The following is a 27531-nucleotide window of genomic DNA, read 5'->3' as shown; positions in this document are numbered from 1 at the left end:
AATATAATTCAAATTAAACATTTTAAGGTCTTCACTAGCTAGAAATTAAAAACAAAAGAGACAGACTGAAAAATATAGATCTCTTTATTTTATATAACCAGAGGAAAAGGAGGTGAGATGAGAAAAAATATATATCTAGTGACATATAGAGAACTTCTGTGAAACAAAGATCTTTGTAAATAAAACTTGACAGAATTTAAGATTAGAGGCATTTGGATGACACAGTTGTTTGTGCATTGACGATTTCAGGCTCAGGTCAAAATCTCACCTTTCATGAGTTCAAGCCCTGCATCGGACTGTGCACTGACAGATTGGAATTCTCTCTCTCCCTTTCTCTCCCCCTCCTCTGCTCATGCTCTCTGTCTCTCTCTCTCAAAACTAAATAAACTTAACAAAAAGAGATTAAGATGAATATCATAGGTTTAAAGGAAAAAAAGAGAAAACTATGTATTGAAAGCTACTATTGAATATGCTGGTATTATTTGAGACTTTTTTGCTCATTTTCATAATATATTATGCAATAGGATGTTCATTTTCTTGAGAAAGAAACAACCGTATGTATCATGTTCATAAAGGCTTTTTTCGCTTGCTGGTTCCTTAAAGTGTAGATGAAAGGATTTAAAAGTGGAGCAATGGAGGTATTGAGCAGTGCAATTCCCTTGGAAAAAGATATTCTTTGTTTGACTGATGGCTTAACATACATGAAGATACAGCTGCCATAAGAAAGCGATATCACAATCATGTGAGAGGAACATGTTGAAAAAGCCTTTTTCCTCTGATTAGCTGAAGGGATTTTTAGGATTGTCAGTGCAATAAAGCTGTAGGAGATTATCACCATTACCAACGTGATCACAAGTGTCACTGCTGCACAAATGAATCCCATGGTCTCTAAGAGCTGTGTGTCTGAGCAGGAGATCTGCAGCAGGGGAGTTGTATCACAGTAGAAATGGTCAACAATGTTGGAGGCACAGAAGTAAGGTTTATGCCTAGGAGGAGAGGTGGAAAGATGACTAAAAACCCAGCAAGCCAACAACAGAAGACAAGTTGTATGCAGATCTTACTGCTCATAATGGTCATGTAATGCAGGGGCTTACAGATGGCCACATAGCGGTCATAGGACATGGCTGCCAGCAAGTAAAATTCAGATGCACCAAAAAGAAAAGCAAAAAACACTTGAGTAACACAATTGTTATAGGAAATGGTTTTGTCCCCAGTTGCCATAGCAACCAACAATTTAGGGATGCATGTGGAAGTGTAGGAAATTTCTAAGAAGGAAAAATTCCGAAGGAAAAAATACATGGGGGTCTTGAGGTGCATATCCACCAGGGTGAGTGTGATGATGAGCAGATTGCCAGTGACGCTTAGCAAGTAGGTGAGAAGCAGGAAGACAAACAGCACAACTGTCAGTTGGGGATCATCAGTCAAACCTGCCAGGATAAACACTGTCACTTGTGTGTGGTTTCCCATTACTGTTCTCTACCTTTCCAGGTTTAATTGAAAAGAAAGAAAGAAATTGATAATCATTAAAGGGAAAATAGTTGCGGTAAATGTGTCTAAGGCAAAATTAGGAAACAATACTTCATATAGAGTCATAACATTCATGTTTTAGAAGGTTATGCCAGGAAGAACAATACTTTGCATTTCCAGAGTATCTGGACAGAGAAGTTTATTTTTAGTTTGCAGTTATGCCAGAGAATAACCTATATGATGATAGCAATTGTTGACTGTTTTTATATACGCGAGAGTATAAGAGGGTAATTAGAAGGACTTTTAAAGCGTAGACAAATGCTATTTATCTCTTGAGTTTAGCAAGAGTTGAGATGGATGCCATTTCTTATTCAATTAAGAGCTTTGTATTCAGAACCAAAATGATTATTGTCATTAAAAGTACTTCAGAAAATGGTTTTCATAGAATACACACACACACACACACACACACACACACACCTCACTATCATCAATAGACAGGGTTATATAACTTTACCATTATATTCAAAGGCCTGAATCTTCTGTCATTTAATTTCATGGCTAATGGGATATAGTTTCCAATAAGTGAATATGAAATACCACGGATAATTTTATTTTCTGTCCTTAGTGGCATTTCCATCCCATCAAACTCTGATATCATCCCCACTCTTCCCACGTTTTACTCCCAAAGAAAATCAGCAGGAATAGTCTGGTAATATTGGTGTATCTCATAAGAAACTGCAGTTTTCCTCTGTAAGTGATGATTCTGAAAAATGAGAAAAAATTAAATAGAGAATCATGGATATAGAAGCATATAGAAATATATAAATATGGGTTCAGGAAATCATGAGGTGGAAGAAAGATAAAGATAAACCTCTATGGAAACCTAGAGATGTAGAATAGATTTTTAGAAATAGGTTATTGAGCTTTAGGAAAAAAGTAAAAGAAATAAATTAGTAAGAAACATTTAAAAGAAGATTTAAACATTTAAATCAGTAATAATCCTAAAATCAAAAATATGTAAGTTAGTAACACTAAATAAACATTATAAGAAAATATTTGCCACGAAACTCTTCTCCATTTGCTTCTGTGCTTTACACTTGCCATTTTAATCTTTGTCTAAAACATAGACGGAAAAGATCAACAATTTGAGACTAGCATCGCTTGAAAGAGATGAAGAGTATTTGGTAAATTTCAAACACAATGAATCACAGAATAGTGTTGACAAAGTTTTAGGAGGCATGTACTTCCCTTTTAAGGATAGTCAAATGTTTGGCTAAAATGTAATTAAATAAATACTGACTTTAGATAACTAGTCATCTCAACATATGGCACGTATTAGAGACAACCAGATTGTTCTGGTTTGCACAGCTAGCCAATTGGACATCAAGATTAAGTTTGCAAGAGTGTTCTTTCCTAAGTTGTCCTCTGAAAAATAAAACATTTCTACCAATGATTATAGGATAGCTTATTGTGTTTTTTTTTTTAAATAATGATTTTAAGGAAAATTTCTTTCCTTGGTACCTTTATATCAAACACATAAAATAAATAAGGCTTAGTAATGGGCCATAGATAAGACAATGTTTCCTGTTTTGAGAATATCAATGTAATGATTTCCAATCTCTAAGACATACACTATAATTTCAAAGCTATCTATATGAATAAAAATAAACATAGAGTACAAATAAAAATTGTTTCCAGTTATATCTAGAGGTATTTATAGGAGGAGGCGAAGATAAAAAATAAGATCTGTTGTTGAAATCATGTTAATAATGTAGACGTATATGGGTGCAAAAGAAAGGATGGTTGTTTTTCCTGGACATTCCTCTTACATTCACATAGTTGTGAAGTGATCAATTAAAAATTTTTCTTCTTTTACACAATTACTCCAAAGGCAACAACTGCAGGAATGTTATATCTAAAACATCTAAATCACAGTTTGACTATGTCAAATTATTTCTTTGTCCAACTACAACAGTTATACACACCAACTATCCCCAACACATATTGTATGTTAACAAAGCTCACATTACAAAACCATTAGAAGTCAGGCTTATGTTAAATGTTATGAATATTAGTAAAATTTTAAAAAGGTACATTTTTTCAAAACTAAATTTTCATTGTATTCTGTCTTTTTTCATGATTTTCCCTAAAACAAAATTTGAAGGTTAGAAAAAAAATAAAGTTCATACCATAACGGTAAAAATAAGACAAGATGGATTAAAACAAATCTAATGGAAATATGGTCTTTAAATTTTAGACATACCTATTCTTTTCATCCTTTTGAGTCCTAATCAGTCTGCCAAAAGTACCCAAAAACTCAAACACATTTTTTGAAGATATTAAACATTTATTCTGGCAGGTTATCTCTGCTTCAATATTTAACTCTTTTATCTCTTTTTTATCTTTTTATCATCATGCTGAACAGACCACAAAGATAATTCCATTCTTCTCTGAAGGGGTTTCCCTCTATCCCACAATCTGACTGATTTTCTTATTTATTTATGGCAACTTTTAAATGGCTTTAAAAAGGGTTTTTTCTCCAGATTTTTAGACTAGTATATTAAATTTCCCCATCACTACACTTTACTTACTTATGTTTTGAGTGCTTTTCTTAGTATTATTCATAGTGCCATATGAAATTTATCAGCACTTAATCCCATTGAGTACTTATGCTTTCTGTACCTTGAAGGAAAATATCTAAAGATTATGAGGAGTTCCCAGAGGATATGAGGTCCAAGAACACCATCCTCAAGGGGTCACAAATTTATACATTATACACGAGTCTTCCCCAGGTACTAAATACTTAAAATAATAAATTACATACTTTTTTCAAAACTGCTTTTAACTATTATCTCCAAAGCTTTCAGTATAGATTTCCCTAATGTGTGTTTGTCTTCCACACAGATATGTTTTGAAACCCTAAATACATAGATAAGAAACTAGAAGTCAAAAATGAAAAGACCAATTTAGTTGGTAATAACAAGTGACAATATTAGCTGGGGGATTTATTAACCTGTCATAGAAAAAATTGCACCTGGAATATCTAACATTTTATGTCCATGTAGTCATTTTGTTTTTATTCTGAATTCAGTCTTTCCTCCAAATCTTCTTTACAATCTGATCTAGTAGATCTTACAGTGATTATTTCGTAACACCCAAGCATTCTCCACTTCCTCTGCATTAATGGAATACTTGTCTGTGTCCATAGCTATCCTTCCTTGCAACTTGTTGTGATCATGTGACTAAATTATGAGCAAAAGACATAAGTGGAGATGTCGTGTACTTTCCTTTGATTGTTCTTTGATACGAGGGGTTTGCCCTCCTCTTCCTTTCTGCTACTCCCTCACACTGTTGTGAGGCAGATGGGCTGGCAAACCATCTGGAAGCATGAGTATGAGCAATCACATGAGAAATACACTGGCCATTCAATAAGAGACAGCACACGCAAGTTCCTGACATCATTGCAGGTCCTACCAGCTTAGGAAAACAGTGACTTCATGGAAGAGTTCCATGTTGTGATATTTGGCTTTCTTACTCTCTACCAAATCTATGATGTTAATCAAAACCTGAGAAGGGTCTAAACTTTTATCTAGAGTCTAACAGGTTGGCTGACCATCATTTCATAGATACTGATGGGGAGGCAAGCCTACCAGGGCAGACAACTTTATTATGCATTATATAGCAGGAAGCAGGAGCTTCCTGTTCTCCGCAGGTCTCCTGACTCCTAAATTCTCTTCACGGAAGGGCCCTAATGGATATTGTTATTTACACAATGCATCTACATCTAAAACTGAGGAACCCCAGGTTAGTAAATTCTCAGTCTTGTGAAGAGAAAATCTGCTTAACTTTGCCCTTCACGAAGACAGTATCTTTAATATACTGCTGAAGGGAAGAAATTGGCCAAATCTATTATAAAACATTCTTGAAAACAGAGTCCTGAACAAAAGCTATCACAACGTGTAGAAATGTTTCAGAATTTCCTCCCTCATTTCTAAACCCTATTATCTTCCACTTTCGTAAGTATATACCCTGACATTCTATCATCATTAAATTAAGATTGGCTCAGAGATGAGGGCAAACAATCCCTGTAAGTTCCAGGTTTTACCCTCTTCAGTGGACAGTTTTCCTGGCAAAGGAATATATATCCATTCAGGAAAACTGGAGGGAGATTTAGATATTAATATCAATGCATGGTTCTTCCTCACGGATAACTTCCGTCATGGATTCTGGCTCTGTGAAAAATCATCCTGAATATATTGTTCAAATGTGTATACTCAAGGCCAAGTAGAAAACCCTGGAGTTCTCCCTCATTAACAAATAGTAAATCTAAAACATCTTTCCCTGACAAAGCTGCAGTACTTGATGTTATCACCTGATACTTTAAAAAATGATACAGGAATGGTGATCCATTCTATATACCCATGTAATTCAAATGTTTACCTGTCCTACCACAGACAAATTTCAGAGGGTCACAGTAAATTCATAGGCTTAATTAGATGGTAACGTCAACTGCAGCTGCATTTTAAGTTATGGCCCACTTGTTGGTTTAAATTAAAACAATCTTGGCACTAAATACCGAGTTATTGAATTTTATGGACTAGTAGAGCATAACAGGTAGTTTGCATCACCTTGAAATAACAAAACAGATAAGACAGACCTTCCTCCTGGCTTTAGGGCCATCTCTGGCCTTTTGCCATAATTTTGACCTTGGGCAAGCAAACCACAATCTGCAGGACAAATACAGCCCACAGGCTGTATTTTTGGTAGCCGTTCATCTAAGAATAGTTTTTACATTCAAAGGTTCAAAAGAGTAAGGAGAAGGTGAGGGACTGGGGATAAGAGAAAGAAAGATGCTTGTAATGGTATGTTATGATATCTTTTTAAACACCTGCATCAGAAAATCAGAACTTCTCAGGCAAAGTATTTTTTAAATACACATTAAGAGAAATATACAATTTTATTTTACAAATAGATATATTCCAATTTTCTCTTTTCAAGTACCCATCAGTACCCAACAAATACCCATCAATAGTATGCTTTCATGAAGATATTTTCTTACCATTCTGTTCCAAAATACATGATATTTTAACAATAATGAAAAAGTAACAAGTTTTCAAACAAAAGGTGTAATAAGCTAAAGAAATTTAGAAATTGATTGCTTGAATTTTTTGCCATGATTGTTGTTACTGAAGAGTATACAAGTTCATTAATTATGAAAATGCTCATCCACCCATTGGAAAATTTAGAATTATTTTAATCTTTATTAAAATATTCCAAATAAAGACTTTCTGTGCACTTTAAAAAATATTTGTATAAAAATAAAAGTATAGCCAGCAGATTAACATTAGAGAATATAGAAATGTAGTAACTCAATATCAAAAACAAATTCAAATAGGACAGATGAATAATTATTGTGATTTTCACTTCTTTTTTTCAATCTGATTCTTTTTTTTTTCTTAAAATATTCTTATTTAAATACAAGTTAGTTTACATATAGTGTAATAATGGTTTCAGGAGTAGAATTTAGTGATTCATCACTTGCATATAACAGCCGGTGCTCATCCCAACAAGTGCCCTCCTTAATGCCCATCACCCACTTAGCCCATCCCTCCACCCAACACCCCTCCAGCAACCTCCATTTATTCTCTGTATTTAAGAGTCTTTTATGGTTTTTCTTCCTGTTTTTATCTTTGATTTTCACTTCTTTTGATGTGATCAGCATGCATTGTAAGGCATCAGTTTTGAACTATGATGGTCCTTCTAGTTAAGTATCAAGATCCAGTAGGCTTGGAATAAGACTTCCAGATAGTTTATCACATAATTAAACTGATATTTGCAAATATAATAATATGTGTTTCATCAAATTGAATCTAATAGTTGTACCATTAATATTAAAATTAACATATATCTAAAGTTATATTAGCAAATATATTCATTTGCCTAATTTCCTTTCTTAATTTCTATTTTTCTATTAAAATGTTTAAATATTGTATACTGTAATAAATGTAATTTATAAACAAATAAATATACATATACTGTGAAATTCAAGTGTTTGTGTTTTATTTTTTTACTGACAGAGGGTATGATAAAGAGTAATAATAATAAGCAAAAGAAATTTATAAATTGTTTGAAATGATTGCCATGACCTCTATTTACAGAAAAAAAATCCACATTATTTAAGGACATACGATTAGTGATTCAATCTATTTAATAGTTATAGGCTGATTCCCATTTTTTATTTTGCCTTGAGTCAGTGATAACTTGTGGGTTTCTAGAAATATGTGCTTCTTAGCTAAGTTTTAAAAATCTAGATGGTGTATTAACTCTATACAGAATATATGTAAAATTGAATCTCTGAATTCCAGAACAGTGGAAAGGAACACGGAAAAATTAAAGTCTAATTTTGTCTTCCTCTGAGTGAATTTTAAAAGGAAATAGATAGAGGCACTGGGGTGATTCAGTTGGTTGAGCATTCGACTTCGGCTCAGATCATGATCTCACAGTTCGTGGGTTCCAGCCCCGGGACAGGCTCTGTGCTAAAGCTTGCTCAGAGCCTGGAGCTTGCTTAGAATTCTGTGTCTCCTTCTCTCTCTGCCCTTCCGTTGGTCAAGTTCTGTCTCTCTCTGTCTCTCAAAAAGAAATAAGTGTAAAAAAAATTTTTTTTAAATAAATAAAACAAAATAAAAGGAAATAGATAAGAGCACCAAATAAAAAGGCAAATAATTTTGGCCCAAATAAGGGACAGATAAGGGAAAGAATTAGGCTTTGGAGGTTAGGCAGGCCACTATGAAAATTATGTCAAGAAAAATAGTTAATATTATTTTGAATACAAACATTGAACTTTTGTGAAACACTCTACCCTTCTTGCTTTATTTTATTCATAACCTCAGTAATATCACTAAAATGGTTCACTTAATTGAGAAAATCTCAATCTTTTTGAGCATGTGCTTAAAAGTATCTTGCACTTGTTTGTTTCTCAGTGTATAAATGAAGGGATTCAGCATCGGGGCAATAGAAGTACTGAGCAAGGCTATCCCTTTATTTAAAGACACTCTCTCCTTTGTAGAGGGCTTCACATACATGAAGATGCAACTGCCGTAAGAAATGGACACGACTACCATATGAGAAGAACATGTAGAAAAGGCTTTCTTCCTCTGTTGAGAAGAAGGTATCTTCAGAATAGTCCTGATGATGTTTGCATAGGAGAGAATCACTAATACCAGTGTAACCAGGAGTGTCAAAATGGCTGAGAGAAATGCCATTAATTCTATTACAGCTGTGTCTGTGCAAGAGAGCTGTAATATAGGAGAAAAATCACAGAAGAAATGATCTACAGTGTTGGCTGCACAGAAGTCTAGCTGGAGACCCACAAGGAGTGGTGGGACAATTACTATACAACCGGCCAACCACGAAGCAAAGACCAACACGTTGCAGACTCTGTCACTCATGATGGTGGTGTAATGCAAGGGTTTGCAGATGGCTACATAGCGATCATAGGACATGGCAGCCAGAAGAAAAAATTCGATTGCACCCAAGACAGTAGTAAAAAACAGCTGTGTTGCACAATTGTTGTAAGAAATGGTCTTGTCACCTGTTGCCATACTGACAAGAAATTTGGGGATGCAGACAGTTGTGAATGAGATTTCTAAAAATGAGAAACTCCTGAGGAAGAAATACATGGGTGTCTTTAGACGAGAATCTAGAAGGGTGAGGGTGATTATGGTTAGGTTCCCAGTGACACTTAACATATAGGTGAAAAAAAGGAGAAGAAAAATAACCACTTGTAATTGTGGGTTATCAGTCAGTCCAAGAAGAATGAAGGTTGTTACCATGGTGTGGTTTCTCATGGCTGACTGCTACCAATAAAATAATAATAAAATAAGGAATAAGAAAAAATGAGAGTTAAAGGGGATAAGGCTGTACGAGACACCTATTATCTTGAGATCATCCATATACATGTTGCTACCGACACCCAGCCTCCTTCCATATTCTGCTAGTCAGCAGTAACGGCCTCTAAAAATTCGCTTGTATAATTTGTACTCAAAATTTCACTAACTCAGTGCAACTCTCTGAGTTCCTTTTCTCCTGTCATAAATTCAGGCATTCCACAAGAATAATACATGACATTTACAAAGTTATATGAAGACAGAAACAAAGAAAGAAACAGAAAAAATTGTCATAACATTTTAACTTGCATCTTCTGTAGTTGCCATTTTTTACAATCTATTTAGTTTACATTAAATTATTTTACATCATCAAGTGACTCGTTCTTCTTTGCTAAACATGTCTCTTTCTGTTCATTACTCGTTATGACAGTATTCTGTAAGTTAGATTTCAGCTGAAGACTCTTCACCCTTTAAAAAACATAAACTTGACTTAAACATCTGAGGCCCATTACAGTGGGGATTCAGTACTTTCACCAAACTTTTGCAAATTCTTCAAGTTTGAAATCCTCCTGACCACTTTAGTTCTGCTTTCTCATATTTCCTTTGGATTTACTTTCATCTCACCTGTCCTGTTTATTCTTTCTGTGCTATGAACCCAAGCAGACAGGAAGTGTATCCTCATGCATGATGACTGTATTATTTATGTAGCATGTCTTATTTAGCTTTTGTCGTAACAGAGGAGGGTTCTAGAAAACAAGTCATAAAAAATTTTTATCTACTTATGCCTAGTAGTTGGTTTTAGTGTCACTGTTCTGCATGGCTTTCCCTGTTGCCATAGTAGCCTCTTCACTTCTTTCTTACTCATGTCCCCCCCACTCTCTTCTCTTATTCTCTTGTTTTATGCTTACCACATTAAAATATGGAATTATTTTGGGGTGCTTGGGTGGCTCAGTTGGTTAAGTGTCCATTCTTGGTTTGGGCTCAGGTCATGATCTCACCACTTTGTGAGTCTGAGCCCCGCATTGGGCTCTATACTGACAGTGTGGAGCCTGCTTGGGATTCTGTCTCTCCCCCTGTCTCTGCCCCTCCTCCACTTGTGCTGTCTTTGTCTCTCTCAAAATAAACAAATAAACTTTAAAAATTACATAGAATTATGTTACCTTTTCATTTTTTTCTTACTTTCCATCTTTTTCCAGGCCATGTCTATGTCCTCATGTTTATCATCTCAAAAGTCTATCACCAATTTTTTCTAAAGCATGACTGTATTTCTTAAGAAGAGTATATTGTCATATGTTACATTGCATCTTAACCTTTTTACACTTTGGGGCTCCTGGGCAGCTCAGTTGGTTAAGCTTCTGACTTTGGCTCAGGTCATGATCTCATGGTTCGTGGGTTGCCCCACATAGGCTTGAGATTCTCTCTGTTTCTTCCTCTCTCTCTGTCCTTCCCTGACTTGAACTTTCTCCTTCTTAAAATAAATAGACTTAAAAAGTAAACTTTTTACACTTCATATATCCCAGTTCAGTTAAAAATGTACAAATATTTCCAATGGTTATAAATAATTACAATACACTAAGACTTTTTTTCTTTTTTTCCTCTTTCACTTTATTCCTTTCTTACTTGTTTTCTTTCTTTCCCCAGACTCCTCAATATATCATTTTTCTAAAAATGTCTACATTCTGTCCATTTAAGTCAAAAGCATAGGAAAATGTCAATCAGCACAGGATGAATTATATAGGATGCCAAATTACAAAAATAGAAGTGAATCATACATGCATATTCCCAAGCTAAATTTAAATTACAAAAATGCAACCCCCCCCAACAAAAACTATTGTAAACCACTTGACATCATCATTTTCTTTTAATTGCGAATAAAATACTTGCTGAATGGCAGTAAAGTAGTCATTATTTCTGACCATTTTAATAGTCCTAGGGACTTCTGTACCTACTTTGGTGATTTATAGGTAAGAGGGAAGAGATTCCTTTGGGATATGAAAACTGGATAGTTCATGAAATGTTTAAATTCTATTGAATTCAATAAGAGGAGGTTTCTCAAGTTCAAGGCAAATTCATTTATCTAGTGTCGTATTTTATGATATTCACATTGGCTTTGTATACAAAAGGCACGTGTAATTATAATTATCTGAGGAAAACACCACATTCATTTAATAAAATTCATTTCTAAGATTCTGTTGAAGCTTATGAAGGGTATCTATTTAAAGCCTGATTCTTATAAAATGAAGGTGCAAAAGTTTCTTATTAAGACAACCCAGCTGAGTATAAAAAATAGTTTTAACATCATACCATATATTTCAATGACTTACAAATAAATCAACTTTTTTGTTCAGCTTTATCAATTAATATTACTAAAGTACATTTTGTTCCAAACCTTATTGTTGTTAGTAGCAATTTCATTCCCAATTGTCTTCTTTTGATTTAAGTCCCAGAACAGAGGCAATTTCTGAATGTTGCATATCCATCATACTTTTTATATTGCTTTAACCCACTTTTATCTTACATTCTCATCCAAAATACATTGACCCCAGCATCTCACACTCAAGATATGTGAGCTCAAAGATTTTTATGATCACAAGAAATTTATCTAATCTCATTTCTTCTCATTATTTTCTTTAAAGAACCATATCTCCAATTTATGTTTTATTAAATTTGGAGCACATTTGTTTGCATTACATACAAAATAAATATATTTCTTTAAACTTTTTAAATGGAGTGGTAAAAAGGGAAGGTTTCAGTCTCATTGTTTATTTTGAAATGTGTCTGGCTTACATGAGAAGCACTATTGCTTCTTTTGTAGTTTTTAAGATTGCAAGAAATATAATCATTTTTGTGTACTCTGCCATTGATCTCAAGAGGATTAACTGATGAAACAATTTTTCAAAAGATGGAAACATTTCCCGGGAGACCGTTGTATAAATTCATTAAAAATATGTGAATTATTTATGAAGTGGAGAAAACTCTATGATCCATAAACTCAAGTTTAAAGATAAGACAAAATCTTCTTTTTGAGCCACCTTTATGTTGTAAGCCATAAAGAGTTTTTGGAACTTAGAGCTTTCGTATCCATGACAAATATACATTCTACACAAGGAAAATGAAACTCCCCAATCCGTATTGTGCAAAGACTTTAAGGGGATTATTGCTAAATATTTGAATCCTGATTTTTTCCAATACTTACAATGAATTTCCTCTGAAGAGTCTGAGAAACCAAAATGAAGAAGTTATCAACAAACCATTTACACTATCTATGATAACATTATCCAATTTGGTAGCCACTAAAAACTGAAATGTGGATAGTCTGAACCAAGATGCTCACACACCGCACATCTCAAAGACTTAGTACAAAAAAAGTAAAAAATCTCTTTAATTTTTAAATATGTATTAGATGTTGAAATGATAATCATTTGGATATACTGGGTTAAAATATTAAAATTGGTTTCACCCGTTCTCTTTCACCTTTTAAAAATAAGGTTACTAGAAATTTTTAAATTATAAATGTTGCTTACATTTGTGTCTTGCATTATATTTTTATTGGACAGTGATGACTTCTAATATCCTCTGCTTTGTAAAATTCAAATTACACACATATATGTTAGACCCTTTGATATTGTCGCCTAGGTCACAGAGGCTCTGTTCATTAAATATATATATTTGACTTATTGTTTTTCAAATTGAGTAGTCTCTATTAATCTCTAACTTCACTGACTTTTTTTTTTTTACACTTTGGTTTTATAATCACCTTTCTGCTATTCAACCCTTCCACTGAACTTTTACTTGAGATAGTATTTTTGTTACAGTATTTTAAAAAATCCTTTCATATGTGTATGTTTAAATTTTTTGTGATGAATTCTTATTTTATTTCAAGCTCATTGAAAAAAATCAGTCTTCAATATTTGCCCCATATTTAAAACATTTGATATTTCTAATTTCTTCCTGAAATTCCAGTTTCCTGCTGGATTCAGTTCTCTTCAGCTGACAAACTTCTGCAGCATTTCTTGCAGTGCAGATGTGTTACTGAAAAATACTCTTAGTTTTATTTTATCTGAAAATGTCTTTATTTCCCTTTCACATTTGAAGCATAGTTGTGCCATATAGAATTCTAAATTGACAAATAGGTTTTTTGTTTGTTTGTTTGTTTCAGCACTCTAAAGATTGCCCTCTGTTTTCTGGCCTTCATAGCTTGTGAAAAGAAGTCAGAAATTGTTCAAGCCATTGTTCTCTAATATTCAGAGTATGTAATTCATCCTTTTTCTCTAGCCAGATTTGAGATTTTCCCATTGTCTTCTGTGTTTAGTACTTTGATTATGATGTGTATAGGCATTTAGTCATGCTTGGAGTTAGCTCGGTTTCTTGATTCTGTAAATTTATGTCATTCATCACATGTATGAACTTTGGGACTTTTGATTCTTCAAAGCTATCACGTGTTCAAGTTGCCACTATGAAAGGCATTTTATAAATTTCTATAACCCCAATTGCCAATCTTGTCAGATAAAGTTTCTCCTTAAAACTGTTAGTTGATTTTATTAAAGCAAGAAAGAAGGAAATAATAAAGGGAAAAGAAAAGAGGGAAAGTATATGATGGAGATAAAGAAGAAGAAAGTAGGGAGTGAAGAAGGAGGGTATTCAGAGATAATCTAATTTGGATCTCAGAATATTGCCTATTATTAAAGACAGAATAATATTAGATTTATAATTAATTTTAATAAATGGCTGGTGCTATTCAGAAAAAGTCAGTTTAGTAGAAAATGCAGTTGAATGTGATTATCTCTTTATTTCTTCTTCAACACTCTTATTTTCTTGATGTAGATCAGAATTTCTGATCTATATCATTTGAGTTCTTTCCCTAAAGAATTTTGTTTAACATTTCTTGCAGGACAAATCTGTTAGCAATGAATTCTCTGTTCTTATTTCTGCCTTAGTTTGTTTGGGCTGCTATAACAAAATACTGTAACTGGATGCCTTGACCAACAAACATTTATTTCTCAGCTTTCAAGGCTAGAAAGTATAAGATCTGGAGACCAACAGATCTGGTGTCTGGCAAGACTCTGCTGCATAGATTTCATACACTTTTCACTAGGACCTCACATGGCAGAAGGGAACAGGAGAGTTCTTGAGACATATGCCCTGGACACACAAGAGTGCTTGATACATTTCAAGCACACAATAAATAGGTATTCTAGGAAGGAATAAATGACTTCACAAATTAATTAAGGTAAAGGGGGCACATGGTACTTTCATATACTATATTTTGTACAGAATCTTCTGAGAACATAGTTGAAGGGTATAGAAAGAAGGCTGTATACTTCGGCATCTCTTGTATAGTGAACAAGTCAGAGATCCTCAGGAAAACATTGCCTTTGGAGCTGAACTCTTTGGAGACATATGCACACAGTTTACAGCATCCCCTGGAAATAAACCATAATCATTTGATAGGATAAATTGTTTAATTTTAGTACTGTGTTGTAGTACTGACTTAAAAATACATTGAATACAAAGAATAAAAGAGATACTTGGATAGTTTAAATTGCTGATCTAGAAGTGCCTGAGTGGCTCAGTTGGTTAAGTGTCCGACTTCGGCTCAGGTCACGATCTCTTGGTTTGTGGGTTCAAGCCCTGCATCAGGTTCTGTGCTGACAGCTCAGAGCCTGGAGCCTGCTTCAGATTCTGTCTCTGTCTTTCTCTCTACCCCTCTCTTGCTTGGGCACTGTTTCTCTCTTTCTCTCTCAAATATAAATAAACATTAAATTTTTTTTTAAAAATTGCTGATCTAAGCTAGAAAAGCTAATCACAAAATGCCCACAAGTATTAAAACTTATTATAAATATTACACATTTCAATGTGGTGCTTGGAAAGAAGAAAAATATAAACCTAAGTGCTTCATATGCAATAGAAATATTAAAAAATGAGAATATCAACAAACAAAATCCTTTGCCTGAATAATTCTGTTTATATGCCTTTCAGGATAATAGTAATTTTAGTGTTTTTGGTTTTTTTTAAATATATTATTTAAAAAATTTTTTACATGTTTTATTTATTTCTGAGAGAGAGAGAGAAAGAGAATGAGAGACAGAGACAGTGTGAGCAGGGGAAGTTCAGAGAGAGAAGATCTCTCTGCGAGATCATGATCTGAGCCAAAGTTGGATGCTTAACCAACTGAGCCAACCAGGTGCCCCAGTTTTAGTGTTTTGCAGACTGATTTATAATCCACATTTTGAAAATAAATATCTCTAAAACTCTGAATACTTTATATTAATAGATTTAAGTTATTCTGATTTTATTTTAATAACAGAGGATCTGAAAATGATTAATTAAATGACACAATTTTGGGTTTTGTTTTAGTTTTTCTTTAAAAATTCTAGTTAACATGCATTGCACTGTTGGTTTCGGAAATAGAATTCAGTGATTCATCACTTACAACAGCCATTGCTTCTCATAACAAGTGTCCTTCTAATACCCATTAGCCATCTAGACCATTCCCCACCCACCTCCATCAACCCTCAGGTTCTTTATCTTTAAGAACCCTTATGGTTTGTTTCCCTCTCCTTTTTTCTTTTATTTTCCCCATCCCACATGTTCATCTGTTTTGTTTCTTAAACAAATCAGTGAAATCATTTGGTGTTTGCCTTTCTCTGACTCACTAATCTAATTTAGCATAATACACTCTAGCTCCATCTATGGTGTTGCAAATGGCAAGTTTTCCATTATATATATATGTATATATATATAATATATATATATGGGATATTTATTATATATATGGGATATTTATTATATATATGGGATATATATATATATCCCATATTTTTTATCCATTCATGAGATGATGGATATTTTGGCTCTTTCCATAAGTAAGCTATTGTCAACAATGCTGCTATAAACATTGGGGTGCATGTATCCCTTAAAATCTATATTTTTGTATCCTTTGGGTAAATACCTAGTAATGCAATTATTGGGTCCTAGGGTAGTTCTATTTTTAATTTTTTGAGGAACTCCTATACTGTTTTCCAGAGTGGTTGCACCAGTTTGCATTCCTACCAATAGAGTAAGAGGGTTTCCCCTTCTCCACATCCTTGCCAATGCCTGTTTTTTCTGTGTTGTTAAATTTAGCCATTCTGGCAATTGTGAGATGGTATCTCAGTGTGGTTTTGATTTGTATTTCCCTGATGATGAGTGATGTTGAGCATCTTTTCATGTGTCTGTTGGCCATCTGTAGGTCTTCTTTGGAAAAAATGTCTATTCAGGTCTTCTGTTCCTTTTTTAAATGGATTATTTGGTTTTAGGGTGTTGAGTTTGATGAATTCCTTATAGATATGCCCTTTATACGATACGTCATTTGTAAATATCTTCTCTCATTCCTTTCATACATTTTGAATTTATTTTTGTGTGCGGTATAAGAAAGTGGTCCAGGTTCATTCATCTGCATGTTGCTGTCCAGTTCTCCCAACACCATTTGTTGAAGAGACTTTTTTCAATGGATATTATTTCCTGTTTTGTCAAAGGTTAGTTGCACATATAGTGTGGGTCCATTTCTGGGGTTTTCTATTGATCTCTGTGTCTCTTTTTATGCCAGTACCAGACAGTTTTGATGACTACAGTTTTGTAACATAGCTTGAAGTCCAGAGTCATGATGCTTCCAGCTTTGCTTTTCTTTTTCTGGAATGCTTTGTCTATTCAAGGTCCTTTGTGGTTCCATACAAATTTTAGGATTGTTTGTTCTAACTCCGTGAAGAATGCTGGTGGTATTTTGATAAGGATTGCATTAAATGTGTAAATTTCTTTGGGTAGTAGAGGCATTTTAACTATGTTTGTTCTTCCAGTCCATGAGCATGGAATGTTTTTCCATGTCTTTGTGTCCTCTTCAATTTCCTTCATATGTATTCTATACTTGTCAGAGTACAGATCTTTTACTTCTTGGGTTAAGTTTATTCCTAGGTACCTTATGGCATATAATTTTTCATAATATTCTCTTATAATTGTTTATATTTCTGTGGTGTTGGTTCTGATCTCTCCTTTTTCATTTGTGATTTTATTTGAGTCCTTTGATGTTCTTTTTGATAAGCCTGGCTAGGAATTTATCAATTTTATTAATTCTTTCAAAGAATCAGCTCTTAGTTTTGTTGATCTGTTCTAGTTTTTTTTGTTATTGTTATTTGTTTGTCTCTATATCATTTATTTTTTCTCTACTCTTCATTATTTCCCTTCTTTTTTTATTTTAGGTTTATTTTCTGTTCTTTTCCTAGTTCCTTTAGATGTAAGGTTAAGTTGTGTATTTGAGATTTTTGTTGCTTCTTGAGTTAGGCCTGTATTGCTATATACTTCCTTAGGACTGCCTTTGCTGCATCCCAAAGGTTTTGAACTGAAATGACACCATTTTTTAATAAAACAAATGTTCATGATTTTGAAAGGAGGGAAAATTCTTTTGCAGTTTTTAATATAAACATAAATAAAAGTAATAGGCTTGCTAAAAATATTATAATACACTGTTTCAGTGTATGTCTAGGGAGCAGAGTAGCAGGAAAAAAAAATTAGGCCTGATTTGATTCTTACTTGTGGGGATGATGGGTCTGTTTTGACTCAAATCTGCAGCTATTATGATACAATTAAGTTCCTTGGGAATTGTCCCTGAGATTTGGGAGAATGTGTGTAAGTACTAGGAAGATGTTATACTTTGGCACTAATAGCTAGAATCTTTAGAACCTTAAATATTCCCTGGAGAAAACTGTTATTGTATTATCTCTGATGAATTTTTATTAATTCATGAGTTCTTATTTTTATCTACATTTTCCTCACTTCTTATCCTACCTAAAATTCCTAATATGTCTCCAAGGCTTAGCTTTGGTTCCATCTTTTTTTAAAACATGTTTTCTTATTAATCTCCCTTGGTTGCCCTAAGAAGTCATATTTATACCTTTAAATTTATGGCACATTATACATTGCTATATTCATGCAGAAATTCTGTCTCCTCAATATGTTGATAAATCACAATAGACAGTGACATTGACTTATACTTCTTTGACTCCTTAGTGTGTAACAATCCATTCTCCATGGATCTATTAGATTGTTTAATAAATGTTTTATATTGAGAAGTCCTTAAAGAAGCATCAATGAAGTCATCAAAGAAGAAACTTGCCCTCAAGGGATGAAATATTTATACCTAGGAGTTTTCATGACATTTAGCTTAATGAGACCTTATATAATTTTCAACCACACAGCCAACTACATTTGAATCGGCTAAGCTCTTGATTACCATATAATCTGGAGGTAGTCAGTATTACTGCAAGTGTCTGAACACTTGCCAAGTGACTGATCATCTGAATAAAATTCACTACAGTTTCTTGGTAATTTCTTAGGTAGAGGTAAATTATAGTTTTGCTGTAACTCATTCTACACATCAGGTAAGAAGCCAAGAGCTAAATACAAGTTATTGTCTCATCTGAAGAAAATCCAATCTTAATGGTAAATATTTATATTTATGTTCTTCCCTTACTGTCTTACCTCTTTTCTATTTCTTTTATCTTTTTCTTCCCTTTTTCATCATCCTTATTCTGAATCCTTATTCACTTTATTTTGCATTTCACTTTGTGATTCTCTTCCTGTTTTCAGAACTGTAAACAGAAGAAACACTGAATCTGTTTAATTCTGTTCAAGTCAGGTTTACTATGCAATCAGATAAATTTAATGATTGGCATAGGAGATGGTAAAATGAAGAGTTGGAATAAAGACAAAACAGACTACATCGACTTATAGAAATGAAAATCAGATAGGACCAAGATAGAGTGTTGATTATCTGAGTAGATGTGGCAAAGGCCAAACCACTGAAGAGCTCTGGTTGTCCTACTGAATTACTTCCAGCATTATGTTAAACCTAAAGCTTGATTTCTGTTTTCATCCATCATAAGTACTTATATATCTATAATCTTGCTTCTCTGTTGCACTCACAGTCAGTTCTTTGAGGCAATGATATTTATATAATTATCAGGCGAGTATAAGTAGTATGATATTTTAGTGCTTGTATATTGAGAAGAGGAAATAATTATTTTCACATACATGTCCATTTCTTCATCTCATTACCATAAATATACCTAAGTCAAAATATAAAGATAATTTATAAGATAGTTTTTTATTTCATCAGATTTGTAGAAAATAATTCTTTCCTCAAAAGCAAAGTAAGAGCTTTTCATTATAGTTTATCTTATATTAGGCATTTCAAACAATGTCCCATTAGTATATATAATCAATAGCAAATACTAATATTTTGACATTGTTATCTGAATATTTTACAATTGGTGCCTTTATATGATTTTTCTTGGTATTTTTACCAGAACAGAAGCATAACAGGAGGTAAGGATGAAAAACCAAACAACCGTGACAGTATTTATCTTAGCGGGATTGACAGAGGACCCAAAAGTGAAGATTGTGCTATTTGTCTTCCTGCTACTCACCTACTTGCTAAGCATCTCAGGCAACTTACTCATCATTACCCTCACTTTGCTGGATTCTCATCTCAAGACCCCTATGTATTTCTTTCTCCGAAATTTTTCCTTCTTAGAAATTTCTTATACAACTGTCTGTATCCCCAAATTGCTTGTAAGCATGGCAACCGGAGACAATACCATTACCTATAACTGCTGTGCAGCTCAGTTATTTTTTGCCTTCCTTCTTGGAGCATCCGAATTTTATCTCCTGGCTGTCATGTCTTATGATCGTTATGTGGCCATCTGTAAGCCCCTGCATTATACAACCATCATGAGCAACAAAATCTGTATCCAGCTGGTCCTTAGCTCTTGGATCACTGGTTTCCTCATCATCTTTCCAGGACTTATTTTAGGTTTAAGCCTGGACTTCTGTGACTCCAATATCATTGATCACTTCTACTGCGACACTGCTCCCCTCCTGCAGATCTCCTGCACGGATACACATGTTTTGGAACTGATGAGTTTCATCTTAGCTTTGGTGACTCTACTGGTCACCTTGGCATTAGTGATTCTATCATACACCTATATTGCCCTGACCATTTTAAAAATCCCTTCTGCCAACCAGAGAAAAAAGGCTTTCTCCACATGTTCTTCTCACATGATTGTCATCTCCCTCTCATATGGCAGCTGCATCTTCATGTACATAAAACCCTCGGCCAAACAGAGGATATCCTTAACGAAGGGAGTGGCAGTTCTCAATACCTCAGTAGCACCACTTTTGAACCCTTTTATTTACACTCTAAGGAACCAGCCGGTGAAGCAAGCATTTAAGAACTTGCTAAAAAGAGTTCTGTCTTTATCCAAGTAGAATCATAATGAGGCTTATAAAGAAATTTATAAGGCAAATTGCAAAGGAAGTGTTTATATTGGACCCAATGTCACCATTCTGTCATCCAATATATAATCATACTTGTTCTTTCACTGCTTTCTGAAGTATCATGATATTTACATTGGCTTTTTTTTTTTCTCAATAATGCCTACTGTTCAAAACACTGAAACTTTATTTTTCCATTCCATTATAAGCATTCTCAAATTTGACCTTTTCCTCTCCTCTTCTTCCATTTAATTGTAGCAAATATATGAAAGATTATTTTAATCAACTTTATGCATTAGGTCATGGAGATGTAATTATTTCCATGTTTGTGCAGTATATTTTGTTCTTATATTTGATTTTCTGTAAAATCTTGATAAGTTCAAAACAATTAAATGATGTGTCATCTTTGGGATTTATCCTTTGCTTGGCTTTTTATGTCTTGATACACATTCTTTACTGTTTTTCAATAAATATGTTTAAAAATAGAAATTTGAGATTAAAATGCTGATTTGAGAATTGCAAAGACAACCCACAAGGCTAGTGTAATAAAAAAATGGTATATTTATTTTCTACTATATTTTATTCTATATAAGTAAATAAGTAAATAAATACTGACTCATACGAATGTACTAAATCTGGGCTACTTTGGTTAAGAATAAAATGCTGTATAGAGAGATCGCGTGATACTTTAGCAGCTTTTCCTTATTTATGTTATAAGTATTTTCTTTAGAACCTACATCTATAATGTAATAATAACCAGTTATTTTATTTTGTGATTTTTTAAGGCTAATTTGAAAGTATAAAATAAGTATAAGTATACTGTCCAGATTAAAAAATGAAACTTGTAGCATAAATTATTCTGATTTTATCTTGTAAATAAAATGAACTGCAAAGAGGTACAGTAAGTTACTCCTGATCACATGACTAGTAAGAGAGATAGAATTTAAATTCATTTCTGCTTCATTCCAGAGGCTACGTCTATGGTACCAGCACTCTGCAGTCAGTTTGTGACAAAGAGTGGTTTACATGTATACCAAAGTGATGATGGCTTCAGTTTTGGGGTTGGGTGTAGAGGTGCAATAAGATACTCAAGCAGGTTACATTGACTGGTATTGTAGTTTACTGTAGTGTCTTGTCATTCTATATATGTGACATACCACTTAAACATCTAGAAAGCTTTGTGATATAGCAATTATGTACTTGTAGGATGCTTCTTACAGTTTTACCATATGACCTGCTATTGACACATAGAATCAAATTGTCTTGATGTAGATAATTGTTTTTGTATGTCCAGGGTAATCTCTCTTTCTCCCTCTCAGCCTCTCTCTGTTGCTGTCTCTCTTTCTCTCTCGCACACATGCATATACAAACACATTTGTCTCTATATCTACCTCAGTAATTTCATTTTTTTCTTTCTCTAAAGGTAGAATGATTCTCATAGATGGTATATAGGTCTATAAACCACTGTTAGCCAATCAAGGTGTTGGACTCCCTGATTAGTTCAAGGCTACACTTCTATCCTGGGTTTTACAAATGACCATATTCTCTCTACAAACAAATTAGTGTTGGGAATGAGACAAAGTCATTTCAGTAAAATACAATTTAATACATTTTTGTAAATGTTAGAGAGAATATTCTTTTCTGTTACAATTACAGCTATAAAAAATAAATCCAGAATTTTCAGGGATCTATTAAATTATAACATGTATACCTCACTATGAAGCCGGAGTAAAGAAAGACAGAACCAAAAAGGGGGGAAAAAATGAGAGAGTATGAATACCAACTTCATTTTTTCATTTTCAGTAACCAAAAATAACAAAAGCTAGCATCCCTTGGAATTTCAGGTTGGACTTCCTATACTCATAACCAAGATGAGTCTTTTTAATTGTCCTATCTGCTAAATGTTCTCTCTACCTCATGTGTACCTCTTGGCCCTTGGTGGCTTTGTCCTCAGGTAGAAAGCAAGAGAAAAGGAAAACTAAGAAGAATTTTACTCCCTATATTTTTTTATCTATTAGGTTTTTATTTAATGTTTACACAATACCATCAGGCCAAGTATTTCAGGAAATACTTGTCTGTGATCTCTTCTAGGATTTGGTTGGTTTCCTGTTTCACATATAGGTCTTTGATCCATTGAGTTTAGTTTTGTTTATGGTGTAAGAAAGTGGTCCAGTCTCATTCTTTGGCATGTTGCTGTCCAGTTTTCCCAACACTATTTGCTGAAGAGACTCTCTTTTTTCCATTGGATATTCTTTCCTGCTTTGTCAAAGATTAGTTGACCATATAGTTGTAGGTCCATTTCTGGGTTTCTAATCTGTTCCACTGATCTATTTGTTTTTGTGTCAGTACCATACTATCTTAAGGGCTACAGCTTTGTAGATAGCTTGAAGTCCAGAATTGTGATGCCTACAGCTTTGCTTTTCTTTTTCAGAATTGCTTTGGCTACTCAGGGGTCTTTGTTGTACTATACAAACTTTAAGATTGTTTCGTTCTACTCTGTGGAAAATACTGGTGGTATTTTGATAAGATTTGTGCAGATTGCTTTGGGCAGTATAGACATTTTAACAGTGTTTGTTCTTCCAATACATGAGCATGAGATGTTTTTCCATTTCTTTGTCTTCAATTTCTTTTCATTAGCTACAGTTTTTGGAGTACAGATCTTTTACATCTTTGGTTAGGTTTATTCATAAGTATCTTATTATTTTGGGTGCAGCTGTAAATGGCATTGATTCCTTGATTTTTTTTCTGGTTCTCCATTATTGGTGTATAGAAATGCAATAGATTTCTGTACATTGGTTTTATATCTTGCAACTTAATTTTTGTATCAGGTCTAGCAATTTTTGGTGGAGTCCCCTGCTGTGACCTCATTGTGTTATTTATTTCGAGATGAATTATTCCATCTGGCTTTTTGCCTGGGTCCTTGTTTTCTCTGTGTTAGGAAAGCCTGCTATGTGTCCTACTCCCGAGAATAATGGCTATGTTGCAAAGAGGTCCTATATCATCCAATGTCTGGCTTTTTAGGAAGCGTTTCTAGTATATGCTGTGTGCACCCTGTTGTGTTTTCATTGTGTTTCCCTTAGGTCAGTCCTCTGCAGAGTTTCCCCTTCCCTAAAGTTGGACGTGTTTGGACTTTTTCCACTGTCTGGAAGTTTTAACTAGGTATGTTTTAGTCTGCTTGTTAGAAAAGTCTAGATCTTATTGCCTCTAGAGGTGAAGCTTTGCTTCTCTGTATGGTTAGTAGACTTGGTGCATGTAGGGAGTTTGTGCTGGTCTTCTGGGAAAGTGGGCTGTCTGCTGCTCTGACTCTCAGGCCCAGTTGCCCTACTCCAGAAGCAGCTTCAGAGCACAGGGTGTGGGGTTTGGTGCAGGTGCCTCCAGCCTCCGCTTTGTGTGCTATGCCACTCACTGAAATCTAGCTTTGAAGATGTGAGGAGTGAAAATAGTGTTGGTCCGCTCTCTTCCCCGCGAGTGGAGGCCCTGCACACCATTGTTCAGGAAGCCCTCACAGAAACCAAACAATCTCTCTTTTTGTGTCCCTGGCTTCTGTCAGATCCCTGAATTCAGCCTGTCTTATCCATACCATCTGCATAACCACAGTGTACTGGTCTTGTGTGTTATTTCAGGCTTGCCATCTGGTTTTCAAAACTCAAAATTTTGGGGATGTGGCACAGCACGGATCCATGCTGATCTTCTGGAAGAGGGTCACCACACTATGAACATTGCCGGGTTGTCAGAGAAAAAGTCACATGACTAGGCAGGGCTTGGATTTTATGGAAAATCATTGCAAAAGCCCATTTCCAGGTTAGCTACACTCAGCAGGAATCTCTGACCCTATGCTAGTGAACAGGGCAACTCAATGGCATCCACTAGCTCTTTTGTCCACAGAGGGGCAGTGCCACATCTCCAAGAAGGGGAACAGTCTCATCCCAGCATGACCCAGGGGATCCTCAGAGCAAATTGTCCCCTCCTGGACCCCTGCCCTCCGTATCCTCAGTAGTACCACTAAGACTGCCAGGCTCCAGCTATGCTATGGACTTCTAAAGTGTCAGATTTTCAGCTCCATTGGTTATATAAACAGGATAATCATCCCCTCTCATTTTCCCAGTCAATGGTTTTGAGAAAATGTTTTTCTTGTGCAATCCTAGGCATACTACTTTCTCTCCCAATCTCTCTCTCTCTCTCTCTCTCAATCTATCACTCTCTCTCTCTCTTTTTCTCCTCTTTCCATGATCAGGGCTCCCAACCCTCCAATGCACCTCAAATTCTTTACTCCCACAAATCACACCACTGCATTTCCTACTTTCCACAATGTAGCCTCTTTTCTCCCTCTAGTTGAGCAGTTTGTTCTCTTAGTCCCAAGAGCAATTTCTTAGGTGTTCAGAAAGACTTGGTAATTATCTAGCTGGGTTCAAAGAATGAGGCAAGTATAAGGTCCTCCTAATACTCCTCCATCTTAACTCTTCTCTAGAAACACTGTATTGATAAATCAATGAGCATTCAAAAATGAGAGCAAAACAACGTTTATATATTAGTAAGTGACCTCATCTTGTGTTAATAAAAGATGAATGAGATCAGAATTTTTGTATAAGAAGAAAATTTGTATCAAACATATTTCTTTCACCAAATAAAAGATGGTAAACCTTTATAATAAAGATTAGTGCTAGTCCCAGAAAAATAACAACAAACCATATGTGATATATACATAAACCTATGTATATATGATCCAATAACAAACACTTGACCGAAAAAGTTTTAAATGAGAATAATATATTTTACTCAAAAGATTTACTGTTATGACACTGAGTTTTTTAAAAGGGTTCATTTGTAGTTACAAGAACATAGAAAAGTGTTCCTAAAATTTTCTGGATAATTTAGTTATCCAAAGTAAAATCATCTCTACATAAATTGTATATAAATTTCATGTTTAGCTTCTATCTTCTTCTGTAGTGGGCATGTTTGCTGGTTTATGAAGCATTTAGGAGGAAAGTTCAGAAAACTGAGTCCATGGGAATTAGGAATGGGCTTAGTGGAAAAACAAAAGAAAGTGTGATTTGATTTACTTTAAGTCCTAATTCTGTGAGTATGGTGTAACATTTTCTGCTGAATATATGTATACATGCTGAACTGTCATATTTAAAATTTTTTACTTGTATTTGTTAAATTAATCATAATGTTACTTATGTATTTATTTACTTACTTACTTATAAATGTTCATTTATTTTCGAAAGAGAGAAAGACAAACAGAGTGCTAGCGGGAGAGTGGCAGAGAGAGGGGAGACACAGAATCTGAAGCAGAATCCAGGCTGTGAGCTGTCAACACAGAGCCTCAACACGGCTTGAACCCAAGATCATGATTGAGCCAAAGACCAATTGAGTCATGCTGGTGCTCCAATCATAATATTATTTAAAAAGAATGTGTGCATGATTCTGTCAACAGCAAAATGAAAGCTAGACAGATGCTATAATAGACTATACATCACTAGTTAAATGTAGCCATCACCAACCCTCTCCTACCTCAAACAGGTGAGTCAGTTCTGCCTTAGTTTCAAGTCAGCTCCTTCCATGGCTAAATCAGAGAATATAAAGGCTTAGGACCCATTGGGAAATGGTCCCTGGGTCATCAGTATTTGACTGCTTCAAAATCCTCAGGAATGCCTGCCTTTTTGTCCCAACAAAGATCTGTCAAGTTAGCAGGTAAAAAGAAGAAACAGAGTATGTAAGGAGGTTGAAATCCTCTGCCAAGCCTTCCTTGCCATTCCCTTGCTCTTAGAATTCATCTCACTATTTTTCTTATTCGCTGTGGTCCGTGTGAGTGGATCTCTTGCTATTTCTTTGTCACCCAGGCCCATGGTCACCCAGGCCCATGGCCTTCGCAATGGCTGTTACATCTTTCTGTGATGTTCTTTCTCCAGACATTACCTGACTAGCTCCCTCATGTCACTGAGATCTCAGAATTGGGGCATACCTCAGGGGAAGCTTCCCTGATCATACTATCCAAGATGCCCACTACTCACTCACTGTCTAACACCTTAACTGGCTTGATATTTTATACTTAGATTTTGTTGTTGTTGTTGTTGTTCACACCACTCTTAAATTCTACTATTTCTTAACATGCTATGTGTTTATTGTCTTGCATCATCACTAAAGTGTAAGCTCCACTACGTGAAGGACTTTATTTAATGCTGAATCTCTGGGACTTATGAAAGTGACTAGCACATATTTGGAATCCTAGAGATATGCTTTAATTGAATCTTGTCTTTTACCTGAACCTTATTTATATCAATTTTCGGTAGGCTTGAGCTATCCCAACATAATATTTGCCTTAATCTATTATAAGGGATCAAATGTCTTTGAAAGAACTATTCCTTTTCTCCTCAGCAAGCCAAAGATGCTAAAACACAGAGAAAGATGAGATTGACAAATCACAAACAGTTTTAAGAGACTTTATGTAAATATTTCATATATACTGACCTCAAAGGCCCTTCTAAGGGTTCAGTTAAGGAAATAGATTTCACTGTCACATATCCTACTCATGGGATAATTTTAAAGGAAATGTGTAATTCTCCCTGAAAATTTATTATTTTATTTCTGAGTAAATCATGAGGATACACATGCAAAAATTACAAAGTAGGTAATAATATTTAGAAGCAAGGAAAACATGCACCATATTAGAATGTTAAGATTACACAGTTCAATAAAATGTCACCTTTATATTTTCTTATTTCAATCCTATGTTTTAAAACATTATATAGACAAATTCAAGTTAAAGAATTACATAGATGGATATTCTCCAATTTACATGTGTAAATCTTCAGTATGAATTCATTTTGTTGATGAAAAAATCTTCTACCAAATATATGTTTAAAAA

The 27531-nt window shown here is 34.5% G+C and overlaps 3 protein-coding genes across 3 annotated transcripts; 1 reads left to right on the top strand and 2 right to left on the bottom strand.

Moving 5' to 3' along the window:
- Window positions 1-529: 529 nt before the first annotated feature.
- Window positions 530-1467, bottom strand: LOC120227401 (olfactory receptor 6C74-like). The gene is given in 2 exon segments (XM_039225523.1): window positions 530-975; window positions 978-1467. Coding segments are annotated over 2 exon segments (936 nt in total).
- Window positions 1468-8378: 6911 nt separating this feature from the next.
- Window positions 8379-9317, bottom strand: LOC120227397 (olfactory receptor 6C74). Its single transcript, XM_039225518.1, has one exon. It carries the CDS (start codon window positions 9315-9317, stop codon window positions 8379-8381), a length of 939 nt encoding a protein of 312 aa, XP_039081449.1.
- Window positions 9318-19721: 10404 nt separating this feature from the next.
- LOC120227399 (olfactory receptor 6C76-like) lies at window positions 19722-20657 on the top strand. Its single transcript, XM_039225520.1, has one exon. The coding sequence runs from the start codon at window positions 19722-19724 to the stop codon at window positions 20655-20657; it is 936 nt and encodes a 311-aa protein (XP_039081451.1).
- Window positions 20658-27531: the final 6874 nt, after the last annotated feature.

Source organism: Hyaena hyaena, unplaced genomic scaffold (genome assembly GCF_003009895.1).
Source record: "Hyaena hyaena isolate Hyena2069 unplaced genomic scaffold, ASM300989v1 scaffold_2268, whole genome shotgun sequence".
Lineage (NCBI taxonomy): Eukaryota > Metazoa > Chordata > Mammalia > Carnivora > Hyaenidae > Hyaena > Hyaena hyaena.
The sequence above is the reverse complement of the archived record's forward strand: the minus strand, read 5'-3'. Positions and strand labels throughout refer to the sequence as shown.

Excerpts from the sequence above, each read along its gene's own strand:
- LOC120227397 (XM_039225518.1), bottom strand. The coding sequence starts at position 9,317 with ATGAGAAACCACACCATGGTAACAACCTTCATTCTTCTTGGACTGACT.
- LOC120227399 (XM_039225520.1), top strand. The coding sequence starts at position 19,722 with ATGAAAAACCAAACAACCGTGACAGTATTTATCTTAGCGGGATTGACA.